Source organism: Sabethes cyaneus, chromosome 1 (genome assembly GCF_943734655.1).
Source record: "Sabethes cyaneus chromosome 1, idSabCyanKW18_F2, whole genome shotgun sequence".
Lineage (NCBI taxonomy): Eukaryota > Metazoa > Arthropoda > Insecta > Diptera > Culicidae > Sabethes > Sabethes cyaneus.
This window is the reverse complement of record NC_071353.1, coordinates 53,911,991-53,937,466: the sequence shown is the minus strand read 5'-3', so window position 1 is coordinate 53,937,466 and position 25,476 is coordinate 53,911,991. Positions and strand designations below refer to the sequence as shown.

General features: G+C 38.9%; 1 protein-coding gene across 12 annotated transcripts in view; it reads right to left on the bottom strand.

Moving 5' to 3' along the window:
* Positions 1-239: 239 nt before the first annotated feature.
* LOC128744689 (uncharacterized) overlaps positions 240-25,476 on the bottom strand; it is a 172,890-nt gene continuing 147,653 nt past the window's right edge. For all 12 annotated transcript variants that reach the window (XM_053841897.1, XM_053841914.1, XM_053841906.1 and 9 more), the window contains 6 exons: positions 5,695-6,123; positions 4,750-5,637; positions 4,491-4,694; positions 2,857-4,398; positions 2,275-2,790; positions 240-2,216 (listed from right to left, as the gene is read on the bottom strand). In XM_053841897.1, coding sequence (XP_053697872.1) covers positions 1,195-2,216; positions 2,275-2,790; positions 2,857-4,398; positions 4,491-4,694; positions 4,750-5,637; positions 5,695-6,123 — 4,601 coding nt within the window. In that variant the 3' untranslated portion in view covers positions 240-1,194. The remainder of the gene's footprint in view (positions 2,217-2,274; positions 2,791-2,856; positions 4,399-4,490; positions 4,695-4,749; positions 5,638-5,694; positions 6,124-25,476) is intronic.

The following is a 25,476-nucleotide window of genomic DNA, read 5'->3' as shown; positions in this document are numbered from 1 at the left end:
GAGACAAATTTAAAAATTGATTGAAATGTACAGTTGGGAAAATTTACCAGGAGAATTGGGTTTACCAGCGGCCATAAATTTCATTGTTTGTTCGCATGTCAGTGATAAGCAAACCTCCAACAAACTATTCTTTGTCAATAAATAGTGCTTTCAAACTCTTTCTCTAAAACTTCACTTGATTTCGGGGCTAAGTAGGCACCTTCGTTGCCAAATAATACACAGTTAGGAATTGTGTTCAACTATTTTATTCAATTTTATTGAAATGGGACAAAATTGGTTCTGACAGTTATAGATCAGCCATATTATATACAAAATACAGAGGAATATCCATTTTTGTTTTGTCTCGAAAACACGATTCTTACAAATAGAAGCCAATGGAAGATAATATAAATAAATAAAAGAGCATCTGAATAACCTAACAGCACACTGCACATTTTAGTTCGATTTCCAAACTGAGTTTACACTCGATTCCTCTATAATCTTTGCGTAAGACTCCAACCAATCGCTAAGCATCATCGATGTGCGGTTGAAAATTATTTTTCGTACGTTTCGTTTAGTTGACCGCGTTTATTTACATAACATTCTTTGCATTTGATCTCGCAAGTCCGACGGTTTTCTTGACAATATACAAGTAAAAACGAGGACGCTCGTATTCTGTGATTATTGAAAAACTGTCGTGTGCAAGAAACTACTAAAACAAAACTGTAGATAGCTATAGAAACCTCTCCCCTTACTGATACTGTAGAAAGTCACAATACAAACCCGGTAAAATGTACTTTTGAAGTTATACGCGATAACGGTATGTTTAAGATTAGGCTCTAATGGTAAATATTTCAGATATACATATAGAGAAAATAGAGTAAACTATAGGAGAAAGTTGGAATGTGCACCGATTTTTATTCTAATAGATGTTCGGTTGTTGAAAAGTGGTTATTTATGTACACAAACTAGTGAAAAGGTGTTTTGGCCCACGTGTTCAATGATTTTTCTTCTTATTTTTTTTGCAATACAAAAAACAAGTAGGTTTTTCATTTAATGCGGAAAGGATCTATCCTCGTGGATTCGGGAATCAATGTTCCCTAGATTATTACCAATGTTTTATTGCAAAACAAGCGGCACGCATAATTAAGAATGAATTCAACATTAAACGATTCAACACGATCCTTTCGCATGCAGGATACAGCACTTTTAGTTTCAGTTCGATTCATTTCCTTTGGCAGAAGCGGTCGCAGCCGCTGGTCGATGGTTATGATCCGGAAGCGATTTGGTATCGTTGGCACTCAGCACAAAAATGGGTGAACTATAATCGAGGTACTTGTCCGCTCCGATGCTCATCATTCGGTTACCGTTGCTATAGTGTTTCATCTTGTTTTTGCCACGTTTCAGCATCACGAATACGACCAGTATGCTGATAAGAAATGCGGAAGCCGTGGCCAGGACGAACACGATTGTTTGAAAGGTGTTCTCCGGGATACCGGACGACTGTTGCGGTACCGGAAGGTTGTTGGAGATTTTGTGTGAAAATCGAGACTGCGTTATATCCGCAATCAGAGCACCATGATACATTACGAACACATGATCCCGAACCATTTCTTCGATGGCAAAGGCATCGTCTACCTTGTTATCTTCAATTAGGTCAAAGCGTAACGTTACGGTTCCGTCACTGTTCTCATGCACCCGATAATTGTCAAAGATGCTGCCAATCACCGAAAGCAAATCATTACGCAGAACTTCGTATAGATTAAGCAAAAGCCTTTGATGAGGGTTATTTAGATGAAGCTCAATTTCGACTGCATCTATTGGAGTGAAAAGACAATTTCGAAGGCCACGTTTGAAGGTGCTGGACAGTGGAAGTTGGTTGCCTGCTGCGTCAACGCACCAGCAAGTATCTCCATTGCATTGAGTGGATTCAAATGCTCCGTTTTCATCGCAAGCAACGGGAAAGGATGCCGCCAGCTTTAGAGCTTGACATCTTGTTGTTGAAGGTATGAGCTTTTTACCCGTGTCTTCGACATAATTGCTGCCATCGTCTGTTCTGGCCATTTCGATAATCTTCTCAGTCACGGCTGATACCGATCCAATATAGCGTGGCTCAGGTGCGAAGTTTGGAACCGTGTTGGCTGCGCTTGCCGACGGGACAGTTGGTTCTAGATCCTCATCTATATAGTTGTTTTCATCTACCAAGAAGGTGATCTGTCGAATCAATTCCTCCATTACTGCAAAGGAAAAATCCTGCTTAGAATCAAATTCGACCATGCATTTAAACTAACTCACCTGGATCGCTGGATTCTTCGCCACTGGTAGACAATCGCCTTCTCGCCTGGCGGCTGCTGCATAATGGTTCACTTCCTTTGGTTAGTGACCCTTTAACTGGAGCACCTTTCTTATCCGCACACCAGCAAACTCCCAAACTAGGAGTTTCCGGCGTGGTTGTTGCATTGTTGGGACCTGTTGAACCAAGACATTGTACTGGGCTCCAGAATCCAGTCTCCGGATCGCAGCGTGGCTGGAACCAAGTACTCGGTTGTCCAGCGCGCTTAGCAGCCATTGCATTTTTCAATCGCAGGCGTTCGCACTGGGAGAGTACGGGACAAACTCCGTTGCAAGCTTGCTCGCTGTGGAATAGATTCTTTGATTGACACACGCTGGACCGTGGAAGATTGACGGGGACGCATTTGTTCAGCCGTGGACTGAATCGCCATTTGGTGATACTTTCCAGATCATTGCCGTCGGACAAATGCATTTCCGAAGCCAGGCAGCTCGATTCGATCGATTCGAAGCAAACATCTCCTGTTGGGAAGACCAAAGGATGATTAGAGATGCAAAAATTTTGTTTCTATTAATAGTCATACTTACTTGTCTTGGCGCAACAAGACCCGCGGTTGCTGATCGGGTTGAGCTGACATATATGCGTGGAAGGGCAAGCATCGCCATCTACTTGTGGACCACATATAATTTCACGCCCACTGGACTTAAGTGGAAGTCCTTCCGGGCAAATGGAATCGCGAGTCGGTACGCAAATTGGCATCTTGAAGCATGGAACGGAAATGCATTCTACTTGAATAAGCATACATTCTTCACCTCTTGGGCAGGAAATTTCGTCACAAGGGTTTCGACATTCACATGTCTTGCATCCGTTTGCGTCAATTTTATAGCCATATTCACAGAATGAACATTTTTTCATTGGACATTCACTTTTGGGATAAATTTCACAATTGGGTTGACCATCACTAGATCGAGTTCCACTCTTCTCATTGCCGTATTCGTCTACACACCAACAGGTATTGCCCGGACCACACTGAATTGTTCGGAAACTGCCGTCTACATCGCATTGTGCAATGTACTTTTGCTTTGGTGGAACTCCTAATTCGCTAGCCTGATGCAGTTGTATGGTTTGCAAATGCTGGCAGGCGGTCTTAAGCTGTGGTTCAACACACTGTGTTCCACATCCATTGGAACAACAGCGTTTAGATCCTTCGCAATGTGCATCTGTTCTGCACTCATACTCACAAGAATCGGATTCAGCGTTTTCACTGCCAGGTGGAACTAAAAATGGACATTGTCCGGGTTTTTTAGGGAAGCACGCTGGAACGGGAGGACAATATTCCCCTTCGCAGGAAACTTCAACCGATCGACATTCTTGACCCTCAGGACAGTTTACACTATCACATGGATCTCGGCACTCACAGGAAGGACACTGCGTCGCCGAATCAAGCACAAAACCATAATCGCATCCCATACGACAGGTCAAGTCCAGGCAACCGAGAGATTCACGAAGATTTTCACATGATTTTTTTGTGGCGTTCATTCCGCGACTTTTAGGAATTTCAGTGCCGAAATTGTCTACACACCAGCATTCTTCAATGTCGATTTCTATCATCTGGTCTTCCTGAGGAATGTTCTTCTTCAGCAACAAAGATGGTTTGATAATTGGTTTATCCAAATTCTTGTTGGAATTCTTAGAATCAAGTCGATTAAAATCTATGATTTTAGCCGACCTACCATGCACGTCATACTCTTCGAAAGCTTCAGATGAAGGTTGTTCTCTTTGGCGATTGGATGCAATTGGTAAGATATCTATTTTCTGATTTTGCATTTGGGAACCTTCATTACTATCGTCAATTTTTACCAATTTTAGATTTGGGCCTGATGAATCGTTACCGGAAACCGCCTCTCGCCTAGCACGCTTGGCTTCCTCTAGCAGTTTCCTCATCTGTCGTATATTATTTTGTTCTAAATAGCGTCGCTGGTCGTTACGGCTAACCCGCACTTTGCGACGAATGCACTGTACTGCTTCGTAGCCTCCGTCCATGCTGCAGGTAGGTGGAGGTAAAGCCAACTCCATCCCTTCGACCGTTCCCTCCATGCGATCCGAGAAGTCTCGCAAGTATTCGCACACTATTGAATGAAATAAATAGTTAAAATGCTGGTAACAATGGTAAAATGGTTTTTTAAAGTTTTTTTTTGTTTTAAATAATTGAATAACTTACTTGATTGCTGACGGGCTTCTGCAACCGGAACGGTGTCGTTCTCGACCGGACAGCAAACGCTGCCCGCTTCTCCGTGCAGTTTCATGCATTCGTGCGTCTCGGGGCAATTGATCGTATTGGATAGCGAGCGTTTACGGCCAACGGTATCATCTTCTTCGTCGTCGAAGAAAGTTCGACTTTGGAATTCTCGATTTTTAGGGCGGTCTGCAATTAAAATAATATTTTAATTTTACCCATATATAATTTAAGTAACACTTACTCATATGACAATATAGTAATTCTCCGGTAATGTTATCAGATAAAGGAGTGCCCGTCTCGCAGGGATTAGAGTAAACCAGATCCGGTTTGCAGACCGGCTCTGAAGAGCACAGAGCCGAGAATGCGGCACATTTCGGATCTTTAGCAACCTCACAATGCGATCCAGATGGACAGATAAAACCTTCACAAGGCTCCGAGCATTCGCAGGTTGGGCATCCATTATGGTCATTTTTGAAACCGTACTCACAGACCGCGGCGCAAATGTTATGATCACAGAGACCTTGCGAACCATCCACGCTGCGTCCTCCACTGCGTCCGATCATATTCTCCACGCCCTCGCAATTAACCATTTGGGCAGCTCCCATAGTTCCTCTGATTTTGTTGCCTGTCTTGGGATCAACACACCAACATACCAGTCCATTGCGCGAACATTGTCGAGTCGAGAAACTTCCTCCCGGTCCATCACACTGCGGAACATATCCCCGTCCTTCGCGTTCGTTCACGGAAAGAAGTTCTGACAGCATACGAGCCTGGTGGCAAACGGTAACATTGTGTGGCTGTTGACAGTTTCGACCGCAACCATTTGAGGTGCAACATTTCTGCATTTGTGGACATTCGAGATCATGGCCGCAAGGTGTTCCGCAGAGGTATCCGGTATTATCAGTAGAAATGATTTCGTCTGGTTTTGGGCAAGAGCCTGGTTTTTCAAACTGGAGTGACGCGGGACAGCAAACTCCATAATCGTTACCCGATTGTACTAGGCAGCGATACAAAGGGGGACAGCTCGGTTTTCCAGGATCGATGCCGCACAAGAAGGGTCGCGCAGTACCGCTGATAGCGAGTGGTTGTCCTGCTGGACAAAGGTCTGATAAAGAACGCGCCGTGCGACCTATCGGGAAATATTTTGGTAAAATGCGCGATTACTTCACTGGGGGGTCATACTTACAAGTTGGAACTGGCGGACAAGGTTCATTCTTGCAGTTAACTTCCTGTGGTTCGCATTGCTGCCCACGGGGGCACTGTACACCGTCGCACGGATCACGGCATTTGCAGACTGGACACCCGCTGCTGTGATCTCGGGCAAAACCAGCCGGACAGAACATTCGACAGCTGGAAGCCTGACATTTGGTTTCGATTACGGTACAGTTCACGTCATCAGCACTCGGCTTTCGGCTGCCAGCTAACTCGACGCCGTATTCGTCCACGCACCAGCATTCAGTTCCGTTCAGTTCGTTCGAACATTGCACCGGTTCGAAGTCTCCGAGCGCCGTGCAGCGTGGTATTCGCACCGAGTGGAGTAAGTTGTCGCCTAGTGACTTAGCGCGACGTGATTCCGCTCGCCGCAGATGCTGACAGGCTGTTAATGCTATGGTTTCTGAAATAGAAGACAAAAAATGGTAAGATTTTGGGAATTTGGATACTTTATAAATCCAATAGTTATAAGTCAGTTTATAGGATGGTTAATCTAATGTTGTGCAATTTGCATATACAGTGGTTAATCAAGCTCCAACCACTCCTGCGCAGTGGTTCAAAATGGTGAAAAGTGGAACTTCTTTCCTAGTCATTTTTGCTTACATCTTAACAATATAGTGTCTTGGAGACTTTTGCTCGTAGGAATACCCCCCATAATCTAAAAGTAGCATGGCTTACTATGATAAAAAAATATAACTTTTTTGTGTTGGGAATCACAACCATAAATTCTTCAGAAAAGTTATAAAAAAGCAAACAAACAAGTTTGCTGTAGAGAGGACATTTCTATCTCTATCGGGTACAAGGATAAAGAGTATTTTCTTTAAAAGTTCTTCAAGAATTAGTTTTTCTTGCTTAGCTTGTGTTAGTTGCATTTTACAAGAACACATGATACTAGGCAATTATCGAAGTACTCAAAACACACGTTTTTGCAGCAATCCGCAAATCTCTATGACATAAGGCCCAGACACAATTTGACAGTTTTTCGCGCCTGTATACCTACTTGCTCGCTTATTCAAGGTTTAATTTTTCTTAGTCTCACGCATCTATAGGATACAATAGGGCCAGTGGATATACGAAATCAGTACTTTACTTTGAAATGTAAAACAAGTACTACAAATTTATATAATTGGGTTTGAAATGGGGAAGGCAAATGAGGAAGGGTCCAACATAGCTCCAGTCATCCCAAGCCCCTACCTAGCGCCTCCACGTGGCCTTACCCGGTAATGCTCTATTGAGTAGCCAAGCTAGGAGGTGCGATGATGGGTGGTTCCCGGCTACCTGATCTCAAAACTGCGGGTTTAGATGACGGCTGAGCCACACGACTTTGTAAGTAGATAAGCTTAACATAAGCTATTTTAATTATTTGTGTACAACGTGCCCACGCATCACATCTTTATTGATTTCAAAGCAGCGTACGATACAGTTGATCGAGACCAGCTAAGGCAGATAATGCACTAACACGGTTTTCCGGACAAACTGACGCTACTGATCAGAGCTACATTGGATCGAGTGATGTGTTTCGTACGTATCTCTGGGACACTTTCGAGTCCCTTCGAGACGCGGCGAGGGTTGAGACAAGGTGACGATTTATCTTGCATGCTGTTCAATATTGCTCTTGAGGGGGTGATCCGACGAGCGGGCATAGAAACGAGAGGCACGATTTTTACCAAGGGTAGCCAACTTCTAGACTTTGCAGATGACTTCGATATCATAGCCAGGAACTTTGCTACGGCGTAGGCAATCTACGCCAGACTGAAAGCGGAGTCTAGGAGAATTGGGCTAAAAATAAATGCGTCGAAGACCAAATACATGAAAGGAAGAGGCTCAAAGGAAACAAACGCGCGTCTCCCATGGATGGTAACGGTTGACGGCGACGAGCTAGAAGTGATAGAGGAGTTCGTGTATCTGGGATCGCTGGTAACCGCGGACAACAACACTAGAAAGGAGATCCAACGGCGCATCCAAGCGGGAAATCGGGCCTACTTTGCCCTTAGTAAAACGCTACGATCAGGAAGCATACGCCGCCGCATGTAGCTAACAATGTACAAAACCCTTATTAGATCGGTAGTTCTTTATGGACTTGAAGCCGTGACGCTGCTCACGGAGGACATACGCGCCCTTGCCGTGTTCAAGCGGAAAGTGCTGCGGACGATATTTGGTGGAGAACAAACAGAAAGCGGAAAGTGGCGGAGGCGTTTAAATCACGAGCTACAGGCACTGCTTGGGGAGACTCCCATCGTACATCTAGCGAAAGTTAGTAGGCTGCGGTGGGCCGGACACGTCGGAAGGATGCCGGACGACAGTGCGACGAAAATAGTCCTCTTCAATAACCCCACCGGCACCAGGAACAGGGGGGCCCAACGTGCGCGATGGCTCGATCAGGTCGAAAGCGACTTACGACTTCTGAGACGACTGGGAAATTGGCGATGAGTGACCCATGACCGAATTGAATGGAGACGAGTGCTTGAAACAGCACGAGCCACCCCGGCTCTATGCTGCTGAAGAAGAAGAAGACTCATGTAAACTCAAATGATGCAACTCTATTCCTTTCGAAGGACTGCTGGTGAGATTGTTTTATTTTTGTCCAGATATCTTCATATAATGTATATTCATATAAGTCATATCTTATCACATTGCCATATACCATCATTATCGTAAAGGGGAAGGAGCATCAGGGTATCGAATGAATCGAAGACTGGATGAAGGATGTGGTAACCAGCCTAAGTCATATAAGGTCGGAGAGGATCTTGACGCGCCCTTTTAGCACACTAATCATCACGCAAGATAAGTTTGCGCGGCGAAGTTATGTATCTAGAAACCGGAAGTCTATGCTGGATGGAGTGTCTTATATTCCCGTGGAATCATATAAGCGACATCGCTTATAGATCCACCCAACCCCTTTTGGTCCTTCAGGAACAGCATTGACATGAAAGTTGCTAGGTAGATAAATTCGATTCTGCAGTAATTATACTTGCATACAATGGGAAACCCTTGAGGTGATGGTGGCTGACCCCATACATACATACATACATACATACAGAACTACAAATTTATATATAAATGTTATATATAATTATATATAATTTATATCCACACTATTGAACCATTTAAAAAACACTTAAAAACAGGTGGTTCCACAGCTTTTTTAAACTTCTTGAACATTGTAAGCTTTGAAAACGAAAACAATGCGTTCAGAAAGCTTGATAAAGCTCGAAGTAATGAAAAAAAACTATTAAAATATATGCTTTGCGTACCGTAAAACGGGGAAAAAGTGATCATCGTGGGTAACATTGATCAGTTCAGGAAAGTAGGCAGAAGTTGCTTATTTCACTTATTTATGAGAATGGCCTAACTGATCAACGTTACCCCATTGATCAATATTACCCCGTTTTACGGTACTCTATAATAGAGTGGATTGGGACAAGCGGCACTTATATCTATACCTATAAAGAAGGATTTCTGTCTGTCTGTCTGTCTGTCTGTCTGTCTGTCTGTCTGTCTGTCTGTCTGTCTGTCTGTCTGTCTGTCTGTCTGTCCTGTGTTCCTTATAGAATCAAAAACTACTGAACCAATCGGCGTGAAAATTTGCATGTAGAGGTTTCTGGGGCCAGGAAAGGTTTTAGTGATGGTTAGAGACCCCTCCCCCCACTAAGAGGGGGGGCTCCCATACAAATGAAACACAAATTTCTGCATAACTCGAGAACTAATCAAGCAAATAGAACCAAATTTGGCATGTGGGTGTTTTCGGTGACAAGAATTTATTCTAGGGTAATTTGAGACCCCTCCCCTCTTTATAAGGGGAATTATAACTTCTCTCCCCTTTAAGAGGGGGGGCTTCCATACAAATTTCCTCATAACTCGAGAACTAATCAAGCAAATGCAACCAAATTTGGCATGTGAAGGTTTTCGAGAGCAAGAAAATTTTCTATGGTGAATTAGGACCCCTCCCCACTTTAAGAGGAGGGGCTCCTGTACAAATGAAATACAAATTTCCTCATAACTCGAGAACTAATCAAGCGAATTGAACCAAATTTGGCATATGTGTGTTTTTGGAGACAATTTTTTTTTCAATGATGAATTGGGACCCCTCCCCACTTTAGGAGGGGGGGTCCTATACAAACGAAATACAAATTTCCTCATAACTCGAGAATTAATCCAGCAAATGGAACCAAATTTCGCGTGTAGGTGTTTTTGGAGGCAAGAATTTTTTCTGTGATGAATTAGGACCTCTTCCCACGTTAGGAGGGGGGGCTCCAATACAAATGAACTACAATTTTCCCCATAACTCGAGAACTAATCAAGCAAATAGAACCAAATTCGGCATGTGGAGGTTTTTGGAGGCAAAAATATTTTCTACGGTGAATTAGGATCCTTCCACACTTCAAGAGGGGGGGCTTCTTCACAAATGAAATACAAATTTCCTCATAATTCGAGAACTAATCAAGCAAATGGAACCATATTTGGCATGTGGGTGTTTTTGGAGGCAACCATTTTTTCCATTATGAATTAGGACTTCTTACCTTTTTAGGAGGGGGGGGGGGGCTCCCATTCAAACGAAATACAAATTTGCTCATAACTTTAGAACTAATCAAGCAAATGGAACCAAATTTGGTATGTGAGAGTTTTAGATGGCAGAATTTTTTTTCTGTGGTGTATTACGACCCCTTTCCCTTTTAAGAGGGTGGGCTCCCATACAAATGAAATACAAATTTCCTTATAATTTGAGTACTAATCAAGCAAATGGAACCAAATTTAGCATGTAGGAGATTTTTGAGTCTTGAATTTATTTTATGATAGTTAGAGACCTCTCACCCCTGTGGTAGGGGGATATGAACTCTCATACAAATAAAACAGAAATTTTTGCGAAACTCAAAAACTAATCCAACTCGAGAAATTCGAGACTCTTCCATAAAACATTAATCAATAACAAGACTAAAAAAACTATCTATAGTAACACTAGATCATTCAGGACGAGCCGGTCGCGAGTGTTGCCGGTGACCCGCCGTCGGAAGCGCCGCCCACTGGGGGGCTTGCAAAACTCGAGATAGTGACAAAGATCATCCGAGATTCATGATTTATGTACAACACAGGTTGATTTGTGGCAATACGAAGTTTGTCGGGTCAGCTAGTAAGTTTATATTTCTTGATTTAGGCTTCACGGTGAAGCACTGATTTTGTCTCCACTTGCCTCATTCATCATAGGGTACTATTGGCTAGTGAATTTAAGCAGAAGCAAAGCTTAAATAAGCGATAAGGAAAAACCCTAGAGATTCGCAAACTTCTGCAAAAACATGTGTTTTGAGTGCTTCGATAATTGTCTAGAACAATGTGTCCTCGTAAAATGCAACCAACAAAAGTTAAGTATGAAAAACTAGTTCTTAAAGAATTTAAAAAAAATACTTTACAGCTCTGCACCCGAAATATTATTTCTCAAGCAAATTCGCTTAGGGTAAAAGTACCAGTTTTGGCCATAGTTTGTCCAACATTCCCCGTTATCGATCATGTTCCATCACAACCGACTAAACTAAATATATTTAATATCATCAATAGGTAATTTCCGCTGTAATCTTCATACTGTATTAGTTGATGTGAGGAAAATATACTTTTTTGTTTTAATTTTTATCGAATGAAAAATCTCTGGTGGGTTCCTATTTTGGCCATATTGTTCTAGCATTCGCCACTCTGTGTTCCTATTTTGGCCACCCTGCAGAAAAAGTGTCCAAAACATGATAAATGTACCGGGTAATCTATTTTACTGAATTAGTCATCTTTTTAATACAAAATTGCATCGTACCAGTATTGCAACCGGATATTTAACCCTTTCTTTAACGCCCTCATTACTTTCGCAAGACTTACAAATTGGTTTTCTAGAAAAAAGATCACAACAACAGTTATTTTTCTCTTTTCAGAAGATTCTGTTGATTCTGTTGCATTTTGTACAACGTATGTAAAAATTTAATTTTATTATCTCGGTATATCCCTGGATTCTGGAATGGATAAAATATTTTTCTGATATACTCGCTAAAATTATGAGTGGTCATCCAGCCGCGTTCGCTTTGACCAAGTCCCCATGTAGAGGGAAAGGTTTGAGCAACTTCTTTCCTAATACGCTGTCCTGGGAGTATAATCAACGGGTCTACGACTTGGCCGGAAGCACTAAATGAAAACATAACGGTTATGTTCTGTTTACCACTTGCTTGCTCTACCTCGTAAACATTACGGAAACCTTTTTACGCAATGACTTCGCGACTTCGTGAAGATAAAACGACGTTTCGTCGCCGTTAAATACACGCATCGGGCATTATATTTGTGGTACCTTCTAGGTCCATCCACCTGGAAACTTCCTCGAACCATTTTCTTATGTCAGCTTCGCTAACTCGGACACTAGCTGATGTCACAGCTTCAGGAGTCCGAATTGACAGTTGTGAATGACGGTTCATGAAACACGAGAACCATTTCCTGCCTAACGTATACGAATGTTTACAAAAAATGTGAATATTTTACACAATGTGGAATTTACCAGGACAATTGTTTTTGAATGAAGTATCACGGGGGTTTTCATTTAGAAAATCCTTCACTTTGTACAACAAAGTACGGCGCTGTACTGGAAAACCGCGTCGTTGCATTTCAATAAGCCAGGCAACAATCTTTTCCTCTTCCGTTCGGGAAAGTACCGTTCCGGGACCCTGGATTGTGTTTTCTGCCACTTTCCACTCATGCGGTATCGAATTGTAGACCTCGGAATACCGTATTTTTTGCAGGCCGCGTATACCGAAGTTGTTGATGTATCCTGTATACAGGACTGAAGTGTACTTTCATTATATGCCTGACTGGCTATGTTTTTAGATGACGCTATCGAATCGTATGCAATCTTCAACAAAAATATCCAATGATCAGTCACCTTATTCATAAATCAATCATTATAGTACTTACTATCTTCCAGTGGTAAAAACGGAATAATCGTTGATGAACCACAATCAAAATTTCAGAACTAAATAACGTATGGCGAAAACGAGCACGTGAAACTTGAAATCGGTTTGACAGATGGCCAAAAGCGGAACAGTGAATGCTTTTGGGCTCCTATGATTAAACATCTTTTTTTTAAGAAAAAAGACTATTTTACGTTTAATAAATGATCGATATGGTTTGAGAAATAACTCATTATACCAGATGTGAAAACCAATGAAAAATAAATAATTTTGGATAAAAGTTATTATGTATTGAAAATTGCTTTCATACTATGCTGACAATAGATTATGTGGGAATTTAGTAGAGGTCAATTTTTTTCTGCTTTCCTGATAGGATATTAATTCTAATGCATTAGTTTTTAGGCAAATTATGTGGAGAAATATCAAAAATTTGATTTAGTTTAGTTTAAAGTTGTGCTATTGACCATATAATTTCACAATTAACAGTTAAACTCAAGTATGGCCAAAACGGGTACTATGGCTAAAATCGGTGTTTCTGCCCTATTTTTATATTTTGTACAACTTTGCTGAAAAAACTATGTCTATATTTCTTAACACAAAAAAAGGTATCTTTTATTTTTTCCAAACTAAGCCATGACTAACTTTTGACTCTTTCAGATTATGGGGGGTATTTATACGAACAAAAGTGCTACAAATCCGAAATGTTAAAATGAAAGCAAGAGACGCTAGGAAAAAACTTCACGTTTGCATTGCACCCTTTGGACCACGATGTTCTGGGACCGTCTCCAACAATCCATTGCTCAATCCCCGAACACAAAGTAGCTGAACTCTGGAAAAGGTTTTCTTGGAATGTTTCCAACAATGCTTAGTGGTTCCGAAGACAAATCTAGAGCAAAATTAGTGTGCTCCAGCGTAGTCCTGCTGAAGTTGTTGAAAAACTTGAACTTTTAGTTGTTCACAAAAACGCTTACTCCATTTTGAAGCCCTGTTCTTGTCATTTGTTAGTTGTTTCATTGCTAATTTGAGAAATATCACATGATATACATACAGATCTCAAGCACAGACAAACAGATTTCCATTCTTCGCACCAATCAAACCGTCATTTCAAGTTTGGGTTTAGCTGGGAATGTCTCCGTTTTGATCAAAGTGGCGCGTTTTAACGAAAGAAGGGGAATACCCCATAAAAAATACTTGCTCCCTTTGATATTTGATATTTGGGAATGTCGATCATAGATGGTGCTAGCGTTCAAGCACAATGTGAGGTACGATAATTTTTGTTGATTTTTCTTCCAAGAGTAATGTCTGTTTGTATGTGTCTTAAGGTTTGCTAAAAATTCAGCTTTTTTGCCTTTCTACTATATAAATATATAGTATAAAGGTATAGAAATCACTTGGAAAACCGAAAATGGAAAGAAGGTCCTGCGGGCCGAATGTTATATACCATTCGACTCAGTTTCGAAAACTGAGCATTTTCTGTGTGTGTGTATGTATGTGTGTGTGTGTGTGTGTGTGTGTGTGTGTGTGTGTGTGTGTGTGTGTGTGTATGTAACGCTTTTCAATCTCACTCACTTTTCTCGGAGATGGCTGGACCGATTTTAATGTTCTTAGTGTCAAATGAAAGGTCTAGGTGTCCCATTGGTCGCTATTGAATTTCATACTGATCGGACTTTTAGTTCAAAAGTTATGTATAAAAATACGAAAAATATGGGACTTCATTATCTCATAGATCCCTTAACCGATTTGAACAAAATTGATTGCATATGAAAGAGGAGCCTTACAAACCCTTAACTTCCAAATTTCATGATGATTGGACTTGCAGTTTGAAAGTTACATAAATAAATGTGAAAAAATAGTATTTAAAACATATTTTTGTAACATTTAAGAATTAATTCAATGAAAAACATCACACATTTTATTATTATTTGAAAATTACTGCTGAGATCTATCAAACGAAACCGAGTTATTTAAAATCGGACGGTTCATTCAAAAGTTATTAAAACTTTAACACTTAAGCACCGTATATTAAACCGTTAAAACGTGTGAAATCAAAACGTATCAATCAAATGTTGATTGTATTCAATGTGTACGATGTATGTATGTATGTATGTATGTATGTATGTATGTATGTATGTATGTATGTATGTATGTATGTATGTATGTATGTATGTATGTATGTATGTATGTATGTATGTATGTATGTATGTATGAATGTATGTATGTATGTATGTATGTATGTATGTATGTATGTATGTATGTATGTATGTATGTATGTATGTATGTATGTATGTATGTATGTATGTATGTATGTATGTATGTATGTATGTATGTATGTATGTATGTATGTATGTATGTATGTATGTATGTATGTATGTATGTATGTATGTATGTATGTATGTATGCATGTATGTATGTATGTATGTGTATGTGATGACAATTTGCAATGAAATTCAAGAAAAGTGAGAAACATGTCAATAGTCAGTTTTTGAAGCCTCTTAGTGGAATACGAACTCTGAAATAAAAGAAAAGAAAAAAACTTTTACCGACTAAATTCCACTATTTAATATTTATTCGCGACAGATACGTATACGCTTTGAAATAAGACACTGATGAAGCCTGCACGTCGTAGGCGAACTACGTATCTGTTGCAAATAAATATTAAATAGCGGGATTCAATTGCAAAGTTTTTTCTTTTCTTTGATTTTAGATTTCAATTGTCATTTTCTTCACTTGCTGTTACTCACAATTGTACACGAAAAGCAAAAAGCGGAGAAAAGCAGTTAATTTAAGTATATAAGTATAGTGATGTATAAGATCAAAATACTAGTGAGTTGATTTTTCCAAATAAATTTATACAAATTTCAAACAAATTTTGCGCATCAATATATGCTCTTTTCAATCCATAGATACTAGAGCTTAGAAATGTTATATGAAAAATAGGAAGTACACGTTGCACGGTAGTAACTTTGTAAGATTTGTTTTCGTTAGTGACATTTTAAAGGACAGATGTCTTATGTCATGTATCATGTTTTAATAAATAAATCAAAAATGACAAGCACTGGAAATCATATCGATCATATTTCCTATTCTCAAGCATGTTTATGGTTCAGCTTTTGCACTATTTTTTCCTAACCCTCTAACATTGTAAAAACGATGCGATCAAGCTAATGACTATCTTTTCATGAAAGTACATTCAAAAGAAGCTCAAGTTTTGATTTTCATGCAAAAATAATTATCTGAAGGAGCGCCAGCTAAGAAAAAGTTCAATTTCTCTTTTTCATATCTAATGCTCTATTCAGTTATTTTTTCTAATTCAGATATATTGCAAAATTGAAGCCAAGCGAACTAATAGTAAAATTTTGAGATTAATCATTTTGTTGTCGAAATCCTTTTTCTCACAAGTGAAGTATATAATAATTTTTCTGAGTTCTTGTTTTGCCTTTCTACTATATAAATATATAGTATAAAGGTATAGAAATCACTTGGAAAACCGGAAATGGAAAGAAGGTCCTGCGGGCCGAATGTTATATACCATTCGACTCAGTTTCGAAAACTGAGCATTTTCTGTGTGTGTGTGTGTGTGTGTGTATGTATGTGTGTGTGTGTGTATGTAACGCTTTTAATCTCACTCACTTTTCTCGGAGATAGCTGGACCGATTTTAATGTTCTTAGTGTCAAATGAAAGGTCTAGGTGTCCCATTGGTCGCTATTGAATTTCATACTGATCGGACTTTTAGTTCAAAAGTTATGTATAAAAATACGAAAAATATGGGACTTCATTATCTCATAGATCCCTTAACCGTTTTGAACAAAATTGATTGCATATGAAAGAGGAGCCTTACAAACCCTTAACTTCCAAATTTCATGATGATTGGATTTGTAGTTTGAAAGTTACATAAAGAAATGTGAAAAAATAGTATTTAAAACATATTTTTGTAACATTTAAGAATTAATTCAATGAAAAACATCACACATTTTATTATTATTTGAAAATTACTGCTGAGATCTATCAAACGAAACCGAGTTATTTAACATCGGACGGTTCATTCAAAAGTTATTCAAACTTTAACACTTAAGCACCGTATATTAAACCGTTAAAACGTGTGAAATCAAAACGTATCAATCAAATGTTGATTGTATTCAATGTGTGCGATGTATGTATGTATGTATGTATGTATGTATGTATGTATGTATGTATGTATGTATGTATGTATGTATGTATGTATGTATGTATGTATGTATGTATGTATGTATGTATGTATGTATGTATGTATGTATGTATGTATGTATGTATGAATGTATGTATGTGTATGTAATGACAATTTGCAATGAAATTCAAGATAAGTGAGAAACATGTCAAAAGTCAGAAGTTTTTGAAGCCTCTTAGTGGAATACAAACTCTGAAATAAAAGAAAATAAAAAAACTTTTACCGACTAAATTCCACTATTTAATATTTATTCGCGACAGATACGTATAGCAAAGCAAAGCCTAGGTGCTACATTCCGTTATCGAAACTTGACCTTCTGTTTTTTATACGACAGACTTCGCAGCCAGCTGTTAGAGTGCAGGACAATTGCAGGGCCAGTTGCTACGATCCTATTGACTCTAACGGCCTCTCCCAGTCGAGATTCGAACATACGACGAGTGGCTTATTAGACCAGCGTCATACCTCGAACGACAGATACGTATACGCTTTGAAAAAAGACACTGATGAAGCCTGCATGTTGTAGGCGAACTACGTATCTGTTGCAAATAAATATTAAATAGCGGGATTCAATTGCAAAGTTTTTTCTTTTCTTTGATTTTAGATTTCAATTGTCATTTTCTTCACTTGCTGTTACTCACAATTGCACGCAAAGCAAAAAGCGGAGAAAAGCAGTTAATTTAAGTATATAAGTATAGTGGTGTATAGGATCAAAATACTAGTGAGTTGATTTTTCCAAATAAATTTATACAAATTTCATACAAATTTTGCGCATCAATATATGCTCTTTTCAATCCATAGATACTAGAGCTTAGAAATGTTATATGAAAAATAGGAAGTAAACGTTGCACGGTAGTAACTTTGTAAGATTTGTTTTCGTTAGTGACATTTTAAAGGACAGATGCCTTATGTCATGTATCATGTTTTAATAAATAAATCAAAAATGACAAGCACTGGAAATCATATCGATCATATTTCTCATTCTCAAGCATGTTTATGGTGTAGTTTTTGCACTATTTTTCGACCTCATCTTGTTTTCCTAACCCTCTAACATTGTAAAAACGATGCGATCAAGCTAATGACTATCTTTTCATGAAATTACATTCAAAAGAAGCTCAAGTTTTGATTTTCATGCAAAAATAATTATCTGAAGGAGCGCCAGCTAAGAAAAAGTTCAATTTCTCTTTTTCATATCTAATGCTCTGTTCAGTTATTTTTTCTAATTCAGATATATTGCAAAATTGAAGCCAAGTAAACTAACAGTAAAATTTTGAGATTAATAATTTTGTTGTAGATATCCTTTTTCTTCAAAAGCGAAGTATAATAATAATTTTTCTGAACTGAACTTGTTTTTCAAAGACTTTTGAACGCATGGTATTAATATCAAAATATCAAAAAAATCTACCCTTTGGGCTAAAACCACTCAAAAAAAAACTATCAAAAAATCTGCTATGAACACATATTTCATGTTGTCAATTCAAAACAAGTTTCGTATGTGGCTCTGAAACCCGAAAGTTAAAGCCGACCGATTATAAAACTAAATAAGGTGTTCATCAAATAACATAAATGACGCTTACAAGTATTTACGCACCCAAGGAAAGAAAATATAATTATTCTACGCAATACGTTGTGAATTTTACTGGCAAATAAGGATTTTGAGGAATACGGAACGGATATTTAAAAATATAGTCAAGTTAATTATAGATGTTCCTGAGAAATTAAATGATTATTGTGGCAGTAGAAAGGCTAGGTCACGCCGCTAGGTGGATTAATTCGGGTTTTTGAAACTGTCGGGACTTTTTACGAACAGGGGGTCCACTGTTTCGTGTATCTCGTGAAGAGAAGAATAGAATCGTATTGAAGACATTCGTGCTTGGGCGAAGAACACGTTCACCATCTTTGCAAAAATCACGCCTAGGCCACTCAAAATATTCGATTGAAGTTGTATCTTTTCTCTATCCAGTCTTCGTTATTGAGTACTAGAGGATTAATACTGGATTAGGATATCAAGATAATCTGCTAGATCACCTTCACAATGATTCATTGATCTTTCGATCCTAGAGGCACTCGTTCCAGCTCCTAACAGTTTAAATAAATCTAATGTAGAATAAATATAAGGAACGTCAAGCTCATCGAATTCAAAAGAATTAGTTTAGAAAATTTGTTTGACTAATCCTCCAAAATAGCATTGCACTTGATCATTATCAAGATTTCGTATATACAATCCAAACGACGTCACGCCTAGCTAACGTCACGCTATGTTTAGAGAGGGACGTTCTATTTGTCATCGTTTAAATTTATGCGACGAAAAAGCAGACGACCTTCATAGCTTATTGTTGGCTTATAGCGAAAATATTTTAACAAAACCAGATAGGCCAGTATGCCGACAGATTCTGGCAAAGACGCCGCCTGTCGGATAAAGGTATTACTGTTGCAGTTGAAAACCGTAATAATCGACTCGCGACATTCGCTTTTATTCTTGTTCTGTGTGTCGCAACTACGTCGCACGTGGTGCGCTGTGATCGCACATTGATGCGCTATACAGCGCACCACGTGCGACGTAGTTGCGACACACAGAACAAGAATGAAACCGAATGTCGCGAGTCGATTATTACAGTTTTCAACTGCAACAGTAATACATACAGACAGACAGACAGACATAACACTCATTGCTCGATTATTTACACGTTACAAAAGTAATTTAAAATGTGGTTTCAGTTGGGAAGGTATCTATACTTGTCATGGTGGCGGTTTTAAAAGAAGGGAAGGTCGTTTGCAAAATTCAAGCTTGTTTGAGCGATACCCTGGAGCGAATGTCGAATATTTGGGAATCTATTGTGTTGGTGCACACGCATAATGTGCGTAATTATATTTTTTTTTGAAGGATCTGCTCCAAAGAATAATGTCTCTTTGCTTGCGATAAAAGTGAAATTACCAAATGCTCGAATGTTGTAATTTATGTAATTTATTAGTTCTCAAATGCACGTATAGTCGTTTACTCTGGAGGATTCTCAAGGTTAGGTTTTGTGTAGTTGAAGAAAACTTGAAGGTAGGTTGATAAGTAAACATAAGTTCTCGGTCGCATGTGCTCAGACAATCTTAATCAGGCACCTGAAATGGGCGAATAACACGTAAAGGAAGCACAACGCATTAATTCAGAATTTGATGTATGGACTTTAAGGGAATTCCGGATAACCATAGATTTGTGTAGGTTGAGAGTGCATTACCAATAAAAAAAAACTTTTATCTTTGCATTAGAACAAGTAGGGCATTGGATGGTATTTTCGGCATGCTTCTAATTATTGGGCCTACTCTGTTTTCGTGTAACCTGTATCTGAAGAACTAATTTATCACCATGAAACGAATGTGCAACCATAGTAGTGCATATGGATGAGAATTAGTAATGATTTTCCCACTAGGATGCGGAGCACAAAGTGTAGGCCCAAAATAGAAACAGGCCGAAAAACTAGTGTCGCAATCGCATGTTTTTAAAGCTGTGAAACGAGTTTGCTAGGCTAGCTAGCTATTCTTCTCGATAGGATGTTTTTGCTTATGGTTGACAAACAGTTTGTTGCTTTGCAACTTTTCGAGCAGTAAATTACTCCCGGTTACCGGTTTGTTCGTAAGTTAGGGTTTCCAAGGTCAAAAGCCGGCTTCGCTAAGTTAAAAAAATCAATACATACACCAAGGTTGTCCGACGGTGCAAAGTTACTCGGATTTTGCATGTTCACTTGCAGTATAGCATTTCGTTATTGAATGATTCTTTTTTATCGCGATTATGCGGGTTAGTGTAGCTTTTTCACACCACGCGACATGTAATTATAACGTCAAAATCACTACTGTGCATTAAGTAACGTGACCACTTTCGTGTTATTTGCATTGAAACCCAGACTTTTTGCAGGGTATGGGGCAAGGACTTTAAGGCAGAAAACACGGACATGGCAACCCTAGCCGTAGACTAAAAAAATGCAGACGAGGAATCCGAAATCCGGTTAGTATTCGCTGGACCACTCTGAGTACGAATGTGTGAAGTTTGCATAATATGGCCATTAAGCGGTGTCGTGCGGATTCTCGTTATAAGCGTATATAGCAGTAAATTATTAAAGAATAATATGCGGCCCCTACTTGGAATTAAATGGGGAACTGTTGATCTAGATTACGTAGGGAGTATGTTAATTTATTGTCATTGAGGCACGTGAAATTATACATTCAGCATTATCATATCGGTTTCGCAACTTCGGGAATCGAAAGTGAGTTGCTGTTGTGTGAGTGGCTACGAATATTTAACGGTAAAGAATGATTATTAAGGCATATTTTCCGAACTTGTCTATAGTAGGGATAAGAGGGCGTACATTATTCAACGTTATGTAATATAAAATAATAGGAATATTCAAAGCTAGTGAAAACAGATAGTTTGGTTACTGTGATATCCGGTATTTTAGCTACTTTTGCCTCTTTTTCTCTCTGATCCATTTACACGCTTCAGGTAACTCTCCCAAACAACAACGAAAACATTGTGTAAACATCCTGTTGCACACTTCAGACAACTCCTCTAATATTATACTATTTAATATCAAAATGCTACATCCTCCTCAAACAAAAAAAACAAAAAGTCGACATTCAATGTGCTGTCAGCGAATGTTAAAATATCAACGAATGCGAAAAGTGATTTTTTGCTCACAACCGCATCCATTTGCTAATTGATTATTTATAATTATAATTATCGTAGTAGCTCTCTGGAGATCTCTGAAGATTATAATGAATAATAACATTCGGCTGGGCGGTGCAGCTAGGCAGAGTCAGTAGTATTGTTATTTGTTACACTGGCCCCATGATTGTCCTGTACTCTAACAGTCGGCTGCGAAAACTGCCTTCAGAAAGACGATTAAGCTCAAGGCTTTGCTCTGACAATTCAGATAACTTTAGTGTATTCAGAAGCTCAATTGGAAGGCATACAGCTTAATTATTTTCTTGAAAAGAATAAAAAATTCGGAAACGTAATGGCTCATTTATTTATCCATCTTTTTACGAGCCATAATGACGGAGCGCATAATCTGGGATCGTAATATTTGCACAGCCCTTTTGACATTTCCCAAATACATCGCACGTTTCCTTTTCGCACGTTCACGGTAAAACTAAAGGAATGTACGGAAAGAATACTCGATGTATTTAGGAAATGTCAAAAATGCTGCCCAAATATTACGAACGCCGTCCGCCATTATAGCTCGTAAAGAGCTGGATAGGACTTATAATTAACTATTCGTTATGGCTATTACATTGAGTGCAGCGTTAATGAAAATTGAAAAATTGCATTCATCATCCAGTTTCTCTTCATTCAAGTGAACACCCCACATGCGACACGCAATTTTCCTTTCAAAAGCCTTTCATTTTCAATGAAAGCGAGTTTAGCTCCCAGCCTAACTAACTAACTAACTATGCTTTCAATGTGACCAACGGGAAGACCACTAGCGGCAGTTATAGTGCATGCGGATCGTTGTTGTTACACGCATGCAGTTGACCGAATAAATAAAGTTAATGCACTAGACGCCGATGTTCATTTTACTTTTGCTAATCAGAAAAACGCAGGTTGTTGGAAATGTAACACAAATATGATTAATCAAGTCAGCGAAATAAATTAACTTAAAGGTGAAGATTTTCCAGCAAATTGAAATACCCTATTTTTTGTATAATCACTCTATTGTGTCACGACTAGGCGGTTTCGCCTGCACGTGAAGAAAGTCACATGTTGATGTCAGTGGTAATGCTGTGCTACTATGGGACTTCCATGACATTGTGGTTGCATAGTAATGTACGTTGAGATGTGATTATGCTGAACGGTAATTAACAGGTTCAATTTTATGGGACTGGAAAGATTCCAAGGGTTGAACAGTTGGCTGCCTTTCATAGCCGCAAAAGAGAATTTCCATTATGGAAATGGTTTCGTTGCAAGTAAGCGCCTCGGTATACATATAATTTCCGTGCTGTAACCCGTGCCAGACCTGTATGAACTTAATAAGTTGAAGCAACCTCTTAATGGAATTAAACTATTCCGAATTCCTTTAAAGAGTACGTGATTTCAAGTGAGAACTACCTACTTCGATGTTTTATCTACCAATTTATGGTTGTAAATTATCTATTATTCATTTATCCTGACGTTTTGTGGTTCAAAACTAGTCTGAATATGAATATGTATTTCCAAAGAAAATTTACAGTATTGCGGCACTTATAAAAAATCCGTCTGCAGCGGCGCAATAAACGCAATATTAAAATTTAGGTTTTATAGTTTGCAGTACAAAATAACAGTTTTGTAGCATGGTTTTGATGAAAAACAATTGATTTAGTAAATGTTCATGTATTTAAGTACTGAAATCAGTTCTGCGGTGCTCGCTTGGCGATTTGGATCAACAATCAAGATAACCGCGATGTGAGGATTCTTCTTGTAATCTGCAATAGTGTCTACCAAGAACATTGCCGATAGCCGAGAGCCAGTAACAACAATGCTATCTGTAGAGCTAAACTGGAAACAATTTTACACAAGTGTTACTGACAGATGATATCCAGCTTTTTATAGCCATAATGGCGGACGTGTTCGTAATATTTGAACAGCATTTCCCTAATACATCGCACGTTTTCTGTCCCTTTCCCTAATACAGCTTTACATTGAACGCGCGGAAAGAAAACGTGCGATGTATTAGGGAAATGTCAAAAATGCTGTTTAAATATTACGAACCAGGAATGGGAATGAACGAACGATTTGAACCAGGGATGGGAAATCCGTGGCTTTCTTTCCACACGTTCTTTTGATTTTACTGTGAACGTGCGGAAACAAAGAGTTTGATGTATTACTGAAATGTCAAAAATGCTGTTCAAATCAAATATTACGAACGAATGGCTCGTAAAAAACTGGATAGTCAAACGTGTGCCTGAAAGGATTGCTAATGTGCGATTGTATTAGTGGTTTGTGTGCATCGTGAAAAATTTTTCGCAGCGAACAAAAATTTGGAGATGCAAACAAACCGCGTATACGTATACGCGGCGAAGTGTGCGTGTGGTAATGTCAGCAATCGTAATAGAAAGTTCACATTAAATCGTTTTCATGTCAATTTTACATTGGAATTGTATAATGATTAGAGTATGTCAAATCGAAGTGAACAATAAGTTGTTTTGCAGTCGTGCGTGTCTTCATATACAATTCATGACTGTGAATTATAAAGCAGGATAGACAATTGCAATACTTGATTATATCTATATCATATATTCAGGAGTATTTATTTGCGTGTTATAAAAACTGCGCAAAATAAAATTACAAATAGTTGTCAAAATTTTCGCACGTATGTCGCCTCAACTTTGGTACATATATGTTCTTATATGGCGTGAAATATAACTTTTTCGTTCAGATATGATTTCGTATACCTCAGTTGCAACCAAATGGTTTACTGGGTGTTGTTTGAGTCTTGGCTTAAGTGAAAATTTGAAATGATCGTTTGTATTGGCGATGGAATGGGGCTTCAGTGTTACGTCTGTTAGTCTGTGGTATTACTTTAATGTCGTCAAAGTCAATAAATTCTCGGTAGCTGGATTGGATAGGAAAAAGCAAATTACAACAATCTAAAACATGATCCAACTGCGGTTGTAAGTTCCACCGCATTCAACAATTTGCTTCCCATTTAAGGCACACAGAATGAAATCAAACCAACTCTCGTAAGTATATATGTGAGCACACATTTCACCGCCGGCATTTTCAAGCGACAGGGCAACAGTTTCCTAACTATGTTTGCCATGTTGTTTGGATCAATTTCCTTCCTCAGGATTGAAGCTGTGGCATAGAACTTTCTCTTCTGGTTTGAAAGTTTGTAAGTTAGACATTCTTTGCCCAGAGTGGTCGTCAGATGCATACTTGTCAGAAAAGCACTGTTTTCGATATAAGAACCTACAAACTTTTATTTACTACAGGCAGTCTTTAATTTGTTTGTACAACTGTAGTGTTGATCTTCGGCGCACTTTTTCGTTACATTCCAAGCAATAAGTGCGCTGAAGACACCGAAACGATTTAAGCCAAAATAGCACTTTTATGAGCGATTCCGCACTTATTGATTGGACAGTATTGCTGATTGCAAACAGCAATACTATTTTTTTTATCTAGATGATTTTTCTGACCATGATCTTAACCTCCATGGCGTCACTGCGTTAGCAGTAATCTTTTTTCCACAAATGTCGCATTTACTTGTCATTGGCGACTTTCCAATTCGATATATGTATACTGTGTAGCATTGTGCTAACGAAACATTCAGCACTTTTTGCCATGGAAATTACTTGACCCCTGTCATATCGTTCTCGCATTGCCATTGGTGGAGAGCGAGCAGTGCTGACTCTTTCTGCGGATGTATTTATGTTCTACTTTTTACAATTGCATATCCACAAAGCATCTTAGGTCATGTATCTGTGTTAGAGTAAGAATTTGTGCCATTCTTTGAGGGATTAGAGATAAAACTCATATTGGGCACCGCTAATTCGCTTACCGACACAATTTGCTTGATAATCGCGGAAATTTCCCTATTCGCTAATTATCAATCCACGTCTTGTTTCCGCGCGTTCACGGTAAAGCTAAAGGAATGAACGGAGAGA